The sequence below is a fragment of the Danio rerio genome, chromosome 4 (assembly GCF_049306965.1).
Source record: "Danio rerio strain Tuebingen ecotype United States chromosome 4, GRCz12tu, whole genome shotgun sequence".
NCBI classification, from domain to species: Eukaryota; Metazoa; Chordata; class Actinopteri; order Cypriniformes; family Danionidae; genus Danio; species Danio rerio.
Window position 1 is genome coordinate 23,998,313 of NC_133179.1, and position 18,555 is coordinate 24,016,867.

The following is an 18,555-nucleotide window of genomic DNA, read 5'->3' on the forward strand; positions in this document are numbered from 1 at the left end:
GAGGTGAAAGATTGACTTGTGACTTGCCATCTTTAAGCAACCCTTGGGATTTCACAGATTCCTTCTGTGAAAGAAGCATGTCTTTAGGAAAAGCTAATTCCCAGGAACATAAATTAGAATTCGGTGTGAACACAATGCAATCTAAAACATGTAGATCTATTGCAAACCTCAGTTAAATTTTATTGAACAGACAATGAGGAATGCTAATCACCTAAACCAAACAATGTATCCACATTTCCCCCTCCACTCTAATATATTTGTGTGAAAGAAAATACAGTTGGATCTACTTTGATTTTTACCTCTAAATGTGTCTAACTATAAATCTGTTTTCAGCTCTTGTCTTCACTCAGTTATTCAATCTTCTGTCTCGCAGGATTCCACCCAACGTCCGGGACATTGTGTACTGCACGGGTGTTTCTCTGATGGATGAGGATGTGTGGGAATTTATCTGGATGAAGTTTCACTCGTCTACAGCCGTCTCTGAGAAGAAGGTTCTTTTGGAGGCCTTGACCTGCAGTGACAACATCTTCCTGCTTAACAGGTCAGTTGAGGATCTTACATCGTTTACAAAGACATGATGGCAAATATCAAGCTTCTGTGGTGACTAAATGAATTAGATGGATAAACCAAACAACTCTTCCAAATGATCTCTGTGCCATTCATTAACCTGAAGATTGATTGCCTCTTTTCATGAGTCTTTATGCCATTGTATTGGCAAGAGGTGCTTGGAGCATGTACAACACTCCTCTCACTTGTTAGTTTACTGTTCCTCATGAGGCATCTGTTTCAATCCTTTTCTTCACATCATGTCACTCACGCTAGCAGAATTTCTCACTCCTCTTATGGGGCAGTAAAGACAATAGCTGCTGTAGGAGCTTTTCCCACAACTATCTATGGCGCTTTAAATCCTCTCCTTACTCAATAGCAGGATGCGAACGGTGACGGATTACACCCTGTCCAGTCCAGACGAGGATCTCACAGCCCACACAAATTCTGAAGCGGTTCTCTCAGGATTCACTGCTGGTTGACTTCTGTATTTATTCTGTTTCATTCGGTTGTTTTATAGATGCACAGAGAGAAAGAAACTTGGTCATATAAAGAGACCCTCTCTGACCCTTCTCTGCAAGCAGATTCCTGTGGGAATCTTCAGCATAGGATTGTGGAGAGGGATTATGTCTTGCTTGAAGGAGAAGACAAATAGATTCGCATTTGGCAACCACACATTTCAGTGCTCTACATCCAGGCATCGTCTTCTTCATATTTAGATACTATTCATCATATTCTAGTCAAGGAGGATCCTTTTCATTTTTTGTATCCTGGTAATTGCCTTCCTTGAAGGTAAAATCAATGATTCTTTCTAGCTCTCAATGATCCATGACTCTGCTGTAATACACAGTATACCTAGAGTATACACCTAGATACAGTATAAGTAAACCATGCTGCTGAAGCAGGAATTCAAAATCTCCTGCAGGAACCACCAGCATTCACCTACAGTAGGTAACCATGTCCTTTAAGTTGACTGTTTCTGGATCAACATTCTCTCAGCTTCTCTCAGCTGGTCAGATTGTAGGATCTGGTTTATATGTTAAGGGTATTAAAATAAGGTTCCCTAATTATGTTTTAAATCTATTTTACACGTTCTCTAGTTGTAGTGGTGGTAGTTATTGACAGTGTTGTAATCAAGACCAGCTAGTTTCCATGAGTCAAGACCAAGGATGAGGCTAAATATAAGTGGACTGAGACCAGAGGAGGGTCAAGTTTAAGTCAAGCTTCAGACCTGAAGAGGGTCAAGTATGAGTCAAAGACTAGACCAAAAGAAGATCACGTCTAAGTCAAGATGGACACCAGAAAAAGGGTCTTGTTTGAGTTTGTGTCAAGCCTTTACAACAAGGTCAAATCTAAGTAAAGTAATACAGCAGAGGAGGAATGGAAGTCAAGATCTATACCAGAAGGATAAAATCTAAAGAAGAAGATTAAATCTAAGTAAACGTCACAACCACAGGAGGGTTGAGTAATGTCCAGTCACAACAGGATTTAAAATAAAGTTTGAGTCTGATTTGCTGGTTAAAGAACTTTCCAACAGAACAGGCTGTAATTAGGAAAATCAGTGGGTGATCAGTGATTCATCAAAGAGACTTGTTTGCATGTCACTGTCACCTCGTGGATGAAAATCTAATATCTAGCATGCTAAATATTTTGGACCGGTCAGCTGATTCAACATCCACATAAGGTCAGATGTGATGACGAGCTCCTGCCAATGAGAGAGCAAGTCATAAGTTGACTGGTTGTTATGTTCACAAGCTCAAAAGTAATGTCTGTGATTTGGGTCAACTCCATGTGCACCTCAATCCATCACAAGACTTAGAGTTTTAGGTATGTTCTTGCTCTGGATTATTGTTGATTAGGATTTTCCATTCTTAACTTTGACTCAGATTTGCCCTGAGATAGCTAGGTTACTAGTAAAAACTCAAAAACCCAAAAACTGGAATTGGAATAGTTATATGTATTTTGACAAGATCATATTACGCAACACTTAAATGCATCTTGGGTGGCAAAATCATGATTGCTTCCTCATGGTAGGAGGATTTAAATGGCTCCAGCTGACAGGATCAATAGCCGTTAGCTCATTCCAAGCTTGTTTAGGTGGTTGATCAGACGAACTGGCAGTCATTGACTTGTTAAATACTATTTGACCTTGATTAGCTTGTTTAAGTCTGCTTGATTATGACTGGAGCTAAACCTAGTAAAGTGGTAGAAAAGGGGTCTCAAGTTGAATTTAAAGACATCTTGTGGTAGACAATCTTGGATTTTAGCTTAAGCCCTGCTTACAATCTGCAATTCCAGCCTTGATTGGGTCATCTCACACAAATTTAGGGAAAAAAAGCATCTCAAAATTCTAAGGTCAGTTGTATGGTCTGTTTGACTTATTCATTGACACCCAATTAATGGCTGTTGTAATCAGATTTTCTCTCCGATGAAATTCTGGCAGCGTCAGAAGGTTGCAGACACTTTCTTGCAGTGTGATTTAGGCTACGACAAGTGTTAAACCAAGAACTTGGGAGCGCTGAACCTGATGAAGTAATCAGTGCAACAAATTCAAATCATCTCAAGTAAATGTCAAAACAGTTTTTTTGTTTGTTTCATTATCAAGGCATGTTATGAGTGAAATTCATGCTATTCAGATTGTTTGCTTTGAGGTGTCATTTCAGAACAGATTAGATTGTTGACATCAGTCTCCAAATGAGTTTGTGTGTCTTGTGTTTAGCACGTCTTGATTGACAATCAGTATGGAATAATGACAGCTAATCGTTATTCCAATAGCTAATACACAGCTAAAGTTTTAGCTAATACACAGCTAAAGATTTAGCTAATAGACAGCTAAATAGACAGCTAAATGACAGATAATCCTGTAAAGGATTATCACATTTAGGGGTAGGATTAAGTGTATGGGTTAAGGGCAAGTCCCTTTTTAAAAATTGTAGGTTTTCACATAGACTACTACTTTCCTCATGTTGTTACTGTCACATGATCTACCAGTATTAGTTTTATCACTTTATTTCAATTCTCAAGTCCTATTCCATTACCCTATGGGATGATAAAGTGTCATTTAAATTCACACCAGAAATTGTTGGTTAATATAGGGTACATTTTTTTTCACGTGCAGTTTTTTCATCTCCTATAAAGAAGGGGACTATTTTGAACATGGCCATAGTCTGCAAATGTTAAACAAAACTGGAAAGCAAAGACCAAGAAAACTCATTTAGCACAATAAAAAACGCCTGAATATTACCAAATGATATTTCACAGGAGCAGACGTTGTGACTTTATGGTGTTGAAGTTGTAGACAAGGCTCCAAAAACACAATTGCTAGCAACAGTATGTCAATTAGAAAATTGCACCTAGTGCTATAATGCATTAGTATGATGTGATAGCCACACTGGTGTGTGAAAAACGTGCAACTATATTTATAACTGTAAAAAAGATGGGTTTTTCCCCCTAAGAGTTTTTTCTGTACTTTTATTTTTATTGAAATAAAGATGTTTAACATCTTTAAACACCATGCACGTAGCACCTTAGGAGTTATAGTTGTGGAGAGAGAATTTGTATGGGTTTTTATACTTAAAATACCTCATATTACCTGTCAGATCTGTTCTAAAGTCTCATATCATCATAACACATTTGAAAGATTTCACAAATGCAGCATTTAGACAACCACTTTTTTCTAGTGTCGAATTAAGAGTTGGAGTTCACTGATTTCAGCCACACTTAAATTTCGCATCATGCACAAGCAAAGTCCCTTGAGTTGTGTGTTTGTGATATTTAATCTTACCTAGAGAAGTGTCACTGTGTTTGGAGCTAAATTGAAAACATGCTTCAATCAGTTTGAATGAAGGATCAGTGTGTTTAGTATTGATTTCTATGACATGAAGTAAATTGTATTCCTCCACCATACAGCTCCTTAATCTATTTTGATGTTGTGTTATAAGGTACCAAACATTTTTTTATGATACTATTGACCTTATTCTTCAATGGGGAAGTGCACTCGTTTTTGCGATTGTTTTAGAACTTTTGATTCAGCTGCCTATAGGAGAAATGACTAGGAATAATCAACCGCAGAAAGCAGTCAAACTGCTTGCTCTATAAACAAGTGTTTGCATGATTATACAGACAAAGCAAAATCATTTAATAAGAAAAGTTCAGTTTGCAACATCAAGCAGCGTAACGAGCTGTTGTTAACGTCTAAAAATGAATGAAAGTGAATGAGACTGAAAGTTCTAATCAGCTGTCATATCTAATCACAATCGCAGTACTGTAACTTGCACATCACCTTGGATTAATTCATAATTCAAATATACAAAATGTTCATAAATACATAAATGAGAGAAACCAGATTTCTCCTGAATACTTTATAAGTCTGCATAAATAACTAATTGTTTTTACCATTCAGTTAAAATCTGTGTAAATGGAAAACCTAGATTTGCTGAGAAAGTACAGAAATGGCATCTAAAATCACATTTAAATGTGTTTACGTTGACAGTTTAATGCTGCTCAGAGGTGGATTTCTGTCGATTATGATTGCATACACAACAATCTTAGATTTAAAAAAAAAAACATAATAGTTTTGTAAAATGTTAAAAAATGTTGAGGAAAAAAACAGTGTTTTCAAAGCACACAATTAAACAAATTTAAATAGTAAACTTAAGCTGCATTTTGGAAGCTCAAATTTGAAAAAAAAAACATAAATTCTTTATAGTAAGTAAGTAATGTATATTAATATAATGCATTTATTGTGTAAGGCCATATACCCAAAGCACTTCACAATCCACTTGGATGATTCAATGGCAGCCACAGGACATCGGCGCCAGTGTGCTCACCACACACCAGCTATTGGTGGAGAGAGACTGTGCTAGAGCCAATTTACTGGATGGGGATGATTGGGAGGCCATGATCGGTAAGGGCTGATGGAGGCCATTTGGCCAGGACACTGGGGTTACACCACTACTCTTTACGAGAAGTGCCATGGGTTATTTAATCATAATTTTTATGATGAAAGAAAGAAAGAAAGAAAGAAAGAAAGAAAGAAAGAAAGAAAGAAAGAAAGAAAGAAAGAAAGAAAGAAAGAAAGAAGTTAAGAATTTATCCATAATGCAAAGGGAAATGTAAGTTATCTGTAATTATTTGCAAATTAATCATTTAAGTGGGAGACTAAAACTAAAAAAATGAAGTCTTGACTCATCAATCATACAGACAATTAATTGAAATGGTTGATTCATTTCATAATTAATCAATTGGCTGTTTTTATGAGTTTTAGGAATTTTTGCCCATATTTATTAACATTTCCAACCTTGACAGGGGGCATTATGTATTTTAAGCAGTGTAAAATATCTGTTAATTAACATGCTGCGTATTTTGAAACTTTAAAAAAAAATGTAATTATATTTTATTCATTTATTTATAGTTGTGTATTGCATTATGGGACCTTGAACACTGCTCTGTTGAATTTCAGCTGTGCAGCTTAAAAAGAATGACGTTTATTGACATTTGATAGTTTGAAGCAATATATTGCATAAGAAATAATATATGGAGAATTTATTATGTAAAATAACTTACGGTTTATTAGCAGGTTTTTGTACTATAATTTACAATAAATTACAAATTATTGAAATTCAAACAATTAAAAATTTTAATAAAAGTCACTTTTTTTCAAACGTTGCAACATAAAAGATATTGAAGGAAAGTTTAGGTCTCACAATAAAATTCAAAAACATAATAAAAAAAATGAAAATAATTTACAGATATTTAATTTAAAGTGAGGAATGTATTTGCTTTATAATAGTTAAATGACATAACATGTTGATGAAGTGCAAATACCGTATTGAAAGCAATCATGATTAATGTAGATTTGTCAATGCAAAGATTGTTTGAGAAACTAATCGTAGATGTTCCAGAAGTGTCAAACAACCAAATGAAAAACCAGGAGAATGTGTTATTTTATAAAGACATAATGCTGAATTGTTCATTTATTTATTTATTTTGAGTTCCTATATTTTTAAAAGCATTTCCAGTCTTTTATTTCCCCTCATAGGCTTCTGCAAACAGTGACATTAAAAGAAATGAAAAAAAGAAAGCTATGTTGACAGTGTCAGACAATTTCACACCTTTACAAAGATACCTGCTGGGATTCAATCACACGAGTCAGGTAACAGAATTTCTGAGTGCCACCATTAGAAAAAGTGATTTGACAATTAACAAAACTCTTTTGAAAGCTTATTCACACTTGTCCACAAAAGAAGCAGAAGATGTCACATTTGCGATCTGTGAAGCTGCCGTCTGCACTCGGATCTGTGGCAATAATCTCCAGGGTGTGCATGATACATTGCTACTCGACGGCACATAAAGTCAAAAGCCGAACTGAACTAAACCACATTGTAGAAATTACCTCGCATGTTCTTGCAAATTGAAAACTTGTGCACCGTGGCAGCGTCTTTATGTGTAACATCTCATTTCCTATTTCTTCCCTTTTCATCTACTTGACATTTCGCACCAATTTGAAGCGAATGGGTCTGTCTGCTTGCAATTTGGGCTTTTCAGGTTAATTACTTTTTGAAGACGCTGACTCACAGTATTGAAGTCATATTTGAATAATTGTGTTTCGCCGGGCCTGTCAGTGGGTGTCTTTTCTGAAAAATGCAGAAGAGTAATGTGTTTTATATCTCTGATGTAGCCAAGCTTAAAAATTGATTGAAAAATTGATTAGAACGGCTTAATTAGAACAGACGCTGTAATGTTCACGTTAATAGACATATTTGTCAAGCGGCAGGCATTAATAAGCTAAGTTTTATATTTAAGCCAAAGTTTTTGAGATGGCAACTAATGAAGTATGTCATTTATTTAAGGGTTTATAGCATGGCGTTATCGAATTCAATATGGCTGGTTGAAATACATTCTTATTACTGGGCTGCACCTGGAAGAGCATCCGCTGCGTAAAACATATGCTGGGTAAGCATGTGGTGACCCCTGATTAATAAAGGGACTAAGCCGAAGTCAAAATTTAGAACCTGCGCATGCGGTTTAATTAGGGGTGCTCTAAATAATCGATTAACTGTTAAGCGAAAGGATGTGTTTGTAACCGATTATTGGTATCGGTTAAATGATTAAAAAAATATTGTTTTATATATTTTTAAAGTTTGGCTGCATAAGGGACCGATCACAGCGAACACGCCTTGCGCTTTTGGAAATGAAAAGCATGTTCGCTGTGATCGGCCCCTAAATGTGCCACAAATATTTGATAACTCTCGGGACAGTAACATGTGCAAACACACTTGTCTACAGACATATTTTGCCAAAGAATCATAATGAAAGATAGATATTTCTGGTCACAGTTTGACACAGATGAGTTGACATAAACCAGCTCTATTAAAGACTTGAAAGTGAAGTGATTACAAAGGTATTGTGTGAAACTTGGAGAAAATTGTTGTGAATTGAGTTGTGAAATATTTAGCAAAAAGGTCTTTTAGGTCTTTTAATTTACTGTATGTTAAAATAATTTGTATTCTTTATTGCAAATGGCAAAGGTGCATTTACACAAAAGGAAACTTTTTAGTTTTTGAAGGAACACATTTAACACTGTTAAGGTACAAAGTATCTTGTCACTGTAGTGATACTTTCATGGATCACATTTGCACCATTGATGAAGGTACAATATTGTATCTGCAGGTTTTAAAACCAAAGGTACGTTTTGGTTTTCCATGGTACAAATCATGTCTTTAAAAGGTACAAACTGCAATGGTACAAATTTGTTTCTTTGTTTTAAGATACAATTCTGTTCCATAAAAAGGTACTGCGCCAGTGACCAGCTTTTATACCTTCTTTGGTACAACATTGTATCATTTTTTTCTGAGAGTGTACAAATTTTTGCAGTCCACATCATGGCCATGATTGTTTTGTTGTTCGCAGGCTCCTGAATCTGTCCCTCACGTCAGACCTGGTGCCGGATCAGGATGTAATTGATGTCATCATACATGTGGCCCGCAATCCACTGGGAAGACATTTAGCATGGAGATATTTCAGAGAGAAGTGGGACATTTTGAACTCCAGGTGAATGTAGCTCTACTCATTCCTGCTCATAAAACCTTCCTTTCAGTCCCTGATATGAATTTTACATCCACACTCTCATAAGATATATATTGGTGAATGTTTCTGGTTGTTAGCGTTTGAAGGACCAGAATGCATCTATTGGTGTTTGTTTACTGTTTGGCTGATTAAAATGTTCTCAGCTGTTTTTAATAAAAGACTTGCGTCTCTCAATTGCAGGTATGGAGAAGCTTTATTTATGAACTCAAAATTAATCAGCGGCGTGACAGAGTTTCTCAATACTGAGGCCGAATTGAATGAGGTGAGTCTGGATTTATACTCTATCCTGAGGCAAATTAACTAAAAACACTAATGAGCTATTGACAAATCTTCATGGGATATTAATAGTTATAGAAAACTTTAGTCAGCAGATTGCTGAAGTTGAGAAAATGAGCAAAAGTACAGTTTGATGACTGCAGAAATGTGACCTGGACTGTTAAGTTGGGTTATTTCCTCGTTGTAACTTCTTAACCTTATTAGAGGAAATGGAACAAATATTCACTTATTCAAATTCATTCAGCTTCAGTCCCAGAGGAAACAGACTGCTGATGCTTCTCACTGCAGCACTTTCTCATCCGGCTGACTTTGCCTTCCACAATTTATCATTCATACAAAGATAATACGAACCCCCTCACTGTTTTCTTAAGCAGCGCATTAGCATACTGTCATTGACAATCAGCTGCTGCCAGAGCACTTCATCCACAGATTCACTATAATCAGCTTCGGGATTTGCATGTTTTTTTTTTTTTTTTTAAGATCTTATGAGCAACCTGCATTTCTGAAATATTAATAATAATAAAAAAGCTTGGTGTAAGCGTATTTAATAATATATACCTCATGACATGATGAACTGTGAACCTTATTCATAACATTAATTTTTTCATTTTAGAATCATAAGAGTCTGTCATGTTTTTGTCAAAATTCTGTGACAACTTGCTTATAATTTCTGTTTATGTTCTCTTACATTTTACATTGCTTACATGCTACATTTTCATTTAAAAAACATTTATTAGAAATCAAAAAGATTTAATCTGCAAATTCCTTGATTACTTTTAAGCCAGGAAGCATCTCCACTGCACCCAGTAGAACTTAAGATTAGAGCTATGAAGTCTATGTTTAAATACATGTTTTATAAATCTAAATGCATTAGCAGATAGAGTGTATTATAATGTTTGGTCATTAAATTAATAGAATTAATTTTAATGTAAGAATGTGAACCAAAACATGCAACACTATTGATATGATCGACATCTTTTAATGCAGAGCTCATTTACATCTCACCCTTTAAAAAAAGTAATGAAAGTGTCATTCATTTTATGAAATTACATAAAATTCATTCTTTAAAATAATGGTACATATCGGTGTGTGTTAATAAAGAGTTAATTTGTAAGAACAGATAACTCTAATTTAAATAATTTTCAAATATCATGTTTTGCATGCTTTGTTTTAAAAGAGTACAGTTATAAAAATTTTGATTTCTGAAAATGTTTTGAAAGATTTTAGGTATCCGTTGTTGCAAATAAGCTCTTCATATAGTATGAATTTATGTGATATGTTTAATTATATACACGCTGTAAAAAATATCTGTAAATTGAGTAGTTAAAATGATTTTTTTTTATTTTGCGATTCGTGTTTTTGTATTTCACGTATTTAGGCGTTTGAATTGCATTATGGGACCTTAAGATTTTATCCAACAACTTTAAACCTTGAAAAATTTTAAAAGTGACTTTTATGAACATTTTTAATAGTTTAAAGTGATATATTGTCTGGGTTGGTGTTTTATATTATGCTGCAAGAACCTGATAATAAGCAGCCAGTACATTCTCTGTTATTTTACAAACTTGCTTCTCTGTATATTATTTCTTATCTTGTCTCAAACTACTTAAATGTCTATAAAAGTCCCTTTGTTAAACTCTGTGGGACATGGTGATGGTTAAAAGCAATATAATACAAGTTGAAAGGAAAATTATACATTTTTAATGTACCTCAAAGAACTATATTTAAGAAAAAAATGTATTTAAGCACTTTCCCAAGTGAACCCAGCGATAGTTTTGCAAGAGAATGGAAATATTATTTCTGCTGAAATTTTTTTTAGAAATTTGTCTTGTATGAAAAAATGATCAAATATAATTCGCCAATACAGAAAAGTTTTGGGAGAAAATAGTAAATGCTTGGAAGAATGTAATAATTTTTAGAGAAATTTCAATTTTCAGCATCAGAAGTTGACAGAGCAGAGGTCAAGGTTCCATAATGCAATTCACAACCGTAAATAAACGGAAAACACAAAATATGAAAACTGCTAATTCATTTTTTACAGTGTAGTTAGTATAAGTCTTCAATGTGAAATACTTAACTGAATCATTGTCTGTTTTCCTGCAGTTTTTAAAGGCTTAAAATGTCTGACATTTATTAAAATTTTTCAACTTAACTATAAAATTCCCACCTGCTGTGAACAAAAATGTTTAGTTTTGCCTTTTATTCTTAACTTAAACAAGAAAAAAATGATTTACAGTATACTGATATATGAACTAAGTAGTCATAGAAACACATTGTTACAAGACTTGCAATATATAACCTTGTCATTCTTTTTACCTTATAATTCTAAGTGGAAAGTGATTTTAATTTTAAGAATGACCTAAAGTGCTCTAAAAATCCCTATGTTTACATTTGAGAGTATTTTAATACTGCACATTTACAATGCATTAAGTATCTCTGTCTTTTTTTGTATACTTGTTCCCTTACATTTTTATTTCCCTCATTAAATAGAAAAACTTTAAAGCTGAATATCTCAAATCTTTCAGAATGCAGACAGCACCTTATAGTTTCAAGGTGGCGATTTTGGAAATAGAGATTTTGATGAGTTTTTTTATGTCTTTAATCTGTGTTATAGGTTTTTTTTTTCACAGACACCCAAATGCCCTTTCTTTCCAGACAATCAACAACACCGATAATTCTGTTTACTTCAATGCATTCCCACACCTCATTATCATAAACATCATTGTTATCTGCTAAATTACACATCAGGCATTTGCATGAAAATGCGTCGTATATTCTGACGCTGTTTATCAGTCAGAGCCGAAGGTGCCACTTACAAACATAAACACACAATCTCTGATACATATGATAATGTTAATGAGAATTGTTTATCTTCTCTTCAGCTGAAAGAGTTCATCCTGACCAGCGGAGGAGAGTCAGCCCCTGCGTTCGCTCGAGCCGTCGAGATCGTTCAAGCCAATGTAAAATGGCACATCCTGTTCCAGGAACAGTTTTACCAATGGCTGCGGAAAGCTCCCGATGGATAGTGCAACATTTAGCATGGAGCGTTCAATTAGCATGGAAACTCATGGCCAGCGGCATAGGGAGATTTAAGCGTTAAAAAAAATACAAATCAAAAAACTATTTCAGACAATGAAAATGAGCTTTAATTTCCCTGCTATTTTTGAAGGCCCTCGCAATCCAGGATGCAAGAAATGACAGATAAAAACCCGAAGGAATCAACATCGGAAATTGCATGGTGGCGTCAGCAGCGACAGATGATTTACATTCAGTTTCCCCCTCGTATTTTGCATGAAAGTCATTTCCTTCTTCCAAGTCATTCTGAAGTTTGACCTTTTTCCGAGTCCTAAGAATATCGAATTTGTTTTGAAGAGCGGACGGCGGTACACAGAGATTGCTCTTTGGTATATATAAAAACACAATTTAGATTAAGCACAACGACGTGACAATCAGTGCTATGATTGGAAGAGGACGAGGAGGACAAAGAAGAGAAACATTCATGTAGCCTTTTCTCTCTCTAAAGCCATAAAGGGGAGCGATGACTGAATTTGATGTCTTGTACAGAATATGACGCATATTGTTTGGTCAAGCGACGCCACTCCACGGGCATCAGAAGGGGGAGTCTTTAAGTCGTGCTTGAACCAGTGATGGTTTCACCCACTGGTGTCCTGGATCATTTGCATTCTCCTGGTGTTACCGTTGGCTCTCCTATTTTGGAGGGTTTGTCCTTGAATATGGTATGTTTGTTTGAGTGGAAAAAATAATCAGTGTGTCGATATTTTCATGTATAATTCATTGATTGACTGGAGGGAGGTCAGTGCAGTCAATGCAGTGCTGAGACGTGCTATCGTTGTGGGGTTCTGAATGGATGCTTGTCATGGAGACCAATTATAAGGTTTCAATTGTTTTATCTCTATCTTTTTTTCTTCTTTTTTTTTACATGAACATGAATGGTTAAGCACATGCATTCCTATTAAAAGTTGTCATCGACTGATTTTCTGCAATTTTGGCTACCTAAGTATATTAAAAATGGCAAAATTGCACAAGAAAATGTCAGATTATATACAAAAAACTAACTCATTTGTACAATATTTACTCAACAGCATTGTATTCAGCCAAAAATAATGCATATGGCCAACTGAATTGGATATGAAACTGGCCAATTATCATATATATTTGACTCAGGCTTGGGCAAAATTCAGAATTGAAGAACATGGCTGGAAATACAAGTACACAGTGACACAACAGAGGATTTCCAGTAGTCTAACAGCACGTTTGTGATGAAATATCAGTAATTCTTTATCAACTATTCCAATTTATTACCCATTAGAGCTTTTTCTCAAACATAAATTAAATACAATGAAATCTGTGAACAGTTATGTGTCCATATAGACACATGACGAAAGTAGTTTCAAAATATTCTTTTATAGTAAATCTAAAAAGAAACAGGAGATCGCAGGAGAAATGTTGCACCAACTCAAATGAATTAATCAACAATTAATTAATCAACAAATATCAACTAAACCAGATTATATACATACTGAAGAAACTGAGAGACTTATGGTGTGATCTAGTCATGTCAGTTAAATTATATTTACAAATTAAATGTACTTCACAAAGTTGTTAATGTAAGTGGAAAACATTTCTTTAAGCCCTGAGTTTCTGTGTTGTGTCATTGAGAAACATGGTGGAATCGAAAAATGCAAGATCTATCAGGCTCGTCGTGGAAAAAATAAAAATAAATAACTTTGAATGTGACAGGATTGTAATGTAACAATTAATATGTTTTTGTGCAGTTTAGCTTAATGTGGCTTAAATTAAAAACACACCTGATGCAAACTATTTACTCTTTATTTCCCATAAGCGAAGTTAGCAAACCCTGCTGTAATTGATTGTAATTTATTAAAATAAGTTACACCGCTATCTTGTGATACTTGATTTCATAATTATGTTAACTCTTAAGTGCGAACTTTCCAGGAGAACCTAAACATAGTGTTAAATGCAAGGGATTATTAACTGAATAGGAACAGGTGTGCGGAACCAATGAATTGCCATGGTAAGTAACAGTTACGGACAAATGAGAGCAAAGAAGATTTGAACAAAAGCCAAACACAACATTAATATAGTGAATATAAAAAAATGTTAATAAACATAATGAACCATTATTACACTGCTTTCTGGAATGCTTAATTCTGATTGGTTGGTTGCAGCATTCCATGTTGTGTTATTACCCATTAATATCAACAATTAATAACATAATATCATACGGTTATTTAATGGAATTGCTTTTTACTCCATTAGCTAACTGTTTTTTTTTAAGGTGAGTCAAATTGCATATTGCAAAATTTTAGGTCAACTTAACAGTTTCAACTTTCAACTAGGTTTACTATCATTATTTTTAAGTAAAGTCAACTTGTTGCTTTTAAGGCAATTGCTTTAATCGCTCTAAGTTACTAATCACTTTTTACACAGTATAACTGCAGATTTGCTGTTTTGAATTGCTAATGTAGTTATCAATTGTTTTTAAAATTTGAATATTTTCATTAGAGATGCACCGAAACTAAATTTCTCAGCCAATAATAGTTAATTATTAAGATCTGCTGAGACCAGTTATTTGGTGGTTCTGCCTTTTATACATTAAATATTTTTAAGCAATTACATAATTTTAAAGAAATCTGAATAACTAAATTTATTACCAAGCTTTTTTTTAAAGTAACTGATTTCAGTCATAAACAGAAGATGCGCTGCTTAAATTAAACAGATTTTTAACTAATCAATTTGTATTCATTCATGTTTTCAATTGACAAAATACTTTTTTTAGACACATTTTAACTAATCAAGAACAAATATATTGTGGTAAATGTAAAATTTTTGCAGTGCAGACATTGTAGACAGCATTCATTGTTAGACTTTATGTTAAGGTGTCTTTGTTAAATTGTAACAATAGATGTCTCGTCATCTTTGCCACCCAAATGTACACAAGGATTTATTTCTTTTGAAACTTGCTGCATTTTTCCACCATGTTTAGATTGACAGTATATTATCGGCCTTGATAATCATCTGTTTTTAAACCGATTATTGGTCAATATATATCAGTGAATGCTTCATTAAAAGTGCTTTAATACAGTTGCTGTGTTCATTATTGTACACAGTCATTGATTATAGTGTTACCTGCAAGTGAGGCGTAAAAAATTTCTCATGTCAGTTTCTATTGTCATAATTATTATGTGATAAATAACAAGTCATATTTGGTGCTTCTTTTCCTTTAACAAGTGCTTTCTTCAAATAATAATGATAATAAAATATTCAGACTATATCCAATATATTAAACATAGTAATTTACTTCATGTGAAGTATCTATGCAGTAAATGCCTAAAGAAATGAATAATGTGAGGATATGTATATATAATATAATATAAAATAATATAATATAATATAATATAATATAATATAATATAATATAATATAATATAATATAATATAATATAATATAATATAATATAATATACAATTGGACATTCCTCTGTGTGTATATACTGTGTATGTATTAAAAAATGTCCATTACATTTTCAACTCTCTTGCAACATTTATACTGGAAAAAGGGTATTTCAGAAAATGCAGTAAATGAAAGCTCTAAAGTGAATTTCACTCATTTTTAATTCTTTATCCTCTTTGCTACCTCAATTCAAATTCAGGAATTGAATTGGAATTTGCAAGCCATCCTCAGTTCAATTCTGAATGGTGCACAACCCTGGTAAACTTAGTATCTTCTGTCTGCTTGGCGGTGTGGATCTCTGGAGGATTAAAACTGGAACATAGGCCACTTTTCTTTTAGCCGACTAGCAGGGTCTTTAATGAAATCCCCAGACAAGACCTTTTAGTTGGATTCTTTAAAGTTGTGAGTTGCCTGTGTAATATCAGACTGATTCAACATGTCTTTTTTTAATTTCCCTCCTTTCATGTTGTGTTTGACGTAAAGCTCTCTTTTGTTTCTAAATTAGAGATAATATCCTCTGTGTTTTGAGCAGAGCTGCTTAGAGATTTTAATGCTTACAATAAATTCTTTTGTACAGTAATGCATCACTGTCTGCCGTGCCTCTTATTGAGAGCTATACTTCCATCCGCAGCTTTGCTTTGCTGCTTAAATGCTTATCCTATTAGTGCAAATCTCCATCGGTGGAGGCAGACATCAAAGGTTTTGGTTGGTTTTGAGGTTGGTTGGGTTAAGGTCAAACTCTGAAGTGCCACTTTTCAGTGATTTACCTATTTCAAGAGTTTGATTCTGTTAGACTGAATACATGGTTTTATCTTCATTCTTTTTTTTTTCAGCCAGAAGATTGGCTGTCGTCTCTCTGTTCCTCCTTCAGACTTTGTCCAGTCTTCACCTTTTATTTTTATTTTATTTTATTTTATTTTATTTTATTTTATTTTATTTTATTTTATTTTATTTAAAGATTGTTTCTTTGTTATTATATAATTCTCATTATTTTATTTTACAACAAATCTGTAGTTTTGATTATTTTTCTCAACTACATAAAAAAAATTTTTTCGAAATTCTTACTGATTTAAATGATTGATAAAATGTTGGATATTATAAATCTACTGCAAAGGATAATCAAACTAGTAAAAGAAAATAAAAAAAAACTTTAAAAAAAAGGGTTTTGGGGGAAAACAAGGCCAGTTTCTGTTAAATTTAAAGACAATTTCATAACTTTTTTTTATTCTAAATATTAATAATACTACTACTATTAATAATAATAATAATAATTATAATACAGAAAACTCCTTCATATTTACATGACACATTGGGCTCTGTTTTGAGACATTTCTTAGTGTGTACTTTGATTTAAAAAAGAAATAAAACAAAACCCAAATAACCTTTAAAAAGATAAACTAATTCAGCAAGTTAGAATATTAAATTAACAGAGATAAATTATATGGATTGTGGATAAAGACAATAGATTAATAGAGACCAATTTGGGGGCGGGGGGGTACTTTAGTTGTTCGCTTGTGTGTATTCTGTATAGTGTGCCTTTCTGAGTAAAACTAAATTGTTGAATGGATGAAAAACAAAATGTTAACTAGTGAACATCTTATTTAATGCAAACTAAGGATTTCATTATATGATTTTTGTAGAAAGTCAACACTGTTTGCCTCAACATTACCACCATATTGATGATGTTAGCATCTAATCTAAATGTTTAAGGGATCGCGGATTAATTTATTTGATAATGTTCTGTGAGATTTTCTTATAACATCAATAATATTTTTTTTTATTTAAAATTGTTAACAAACCCCCCTTTTAAAACTTTCAAGATCTGAGTATAAAGCAGGTCGCACACCAGAAGTGCCGCCCGGCGGCGTGCCGCACCACGCAACGCCATGCAGCGCCACACAGCGCCACGCAGCGCCACGCAGCACCATGTATTTTGGAATTCTAAACATAGGTTTCTATCAGGATACACACACCGACGCCGCAAGTCGGCGGCTGTCGGCGACGCCCGGCGACGGCTCAGGACGCGGTTCATTTTTCAGCCGCGCCACAGAGCGCCATCTGATTAGTTTCATGTTAAATATCATTCGAATGTATGCATCTGGTGTGTGATACTTTAAACTGTCATGTACGCGCCGTGTTCAATGCACATAGAAAGTACATGTAGTTAATTAATATTAAATAGTAAGTACTCAGTAGTTAAATGAGTAGTTAAAGGATGCATTTAAAAAGACCCTTTTTTAGAGAATGCATAAATATCAGATTTAATAAATATAGATAGATAGATAGATAGATAGATAGATAGATAGATAGATAGATAGATAGATAGATAGATAGATAGATAGATAGATAGATAGATAGATAGATAGATAGATAGATGGATTAAATTAATTAACTTAATTAAATTAAGTTACTGAGAGTGCATTTTTACAAGAAATGAATAACCTACAGTTTTTTTTTTCATGTCCTTCGGTTTCAGTATGTGCAACTGGCCCACGAAATGTCCTCTCTGCTTTTAGATCCATTTATCTCTCTGTTCTTGGTTGAGCAAGAGTGTTGACTCATTCTGCCATGTTTCACCTCTTAGAGACGTAATAAACCCTGTGATCTGTAAAAACTTCAAAAAGCCCCCGAGTATAAATAAATAATTCTAATCCGGCAGACAACGGCAAACTTTCCAATTGTGCTGACATTTCAGAACAAAGCACTACAAGAGACCATAAATCCTTTTTGTGCCTCGCATGCAAATTAATATTTTGCCATTTCCACAATACCTATAATCAGAGCCATTTCACATTCAAATCAATGGCGGGATTGGGAACGGATTCTCTCTTATCGCAGGTCTTTGTTCTCTGTAGAGTCGGAAAAATAAGGGAGAAGATCCAAGTGTGCGGAAAATAAACAACTTAGTGCCACTCTAGATTCCTTACAGCAAGACGAATCACAGAAAAAACGTAATCTGTTTCATCTACTTTGTAAAAGTACTTCAACAACACCTTCAAAATCATGATAAACTGACACTGAACGATGCAAGGACTACTACTATATTTTATAGAAGAACATTTTTTTTTTTCCAGACGATTAGATTTTTCATGCTTAAACACATTATAATGAATTTATATATTGTGTCATTTTGGACACATTGTATTGAA

General features: G+C 33.9%; 1 protein-coding gene across 3 annotated transcripts in view; it reads left to right on the plus strand.

The window, feature by feature from the left end:
* The window catches only part of trhde.1 (thyrotropin releasing hormone degrading enzyme, tandem duplicate 1), a 202,183-nt gene extending 186,193 nt beyond the window's left edge, over window positions 1–15,990 (plus strand). For 2 of the 3 annotated variants that reach the window (XM_073947198.1, XM_073947197.1), the window contains exons 17-20: window positions 374–541; window positions 8,458–8,598; window positions 8,815–8,896; window positions 11,793–14,967. In XM_073947198.1, coding sequence (XP_073803299.1) covers window positions 374–541; window positions 8,458–8,598; window positions 8,815–8,896; window positions 11,793–11,936 — 535 coding nt within the window. In that variant the 3' untranslated portion in view covers window positions 11,937–14,967. Of the gene's footprint in view, window positions 1–373; window positions 542–8,457; window positions 8,599–8,814; window positions 8,897–11,792 lie in introns of all 3 variants that reach the window. The other variant, XM_001345421.9, reaches the window with a different exon arrangement.
* Window positions 15,991–18,555: the final 2,565 nt, after the last annotated feature.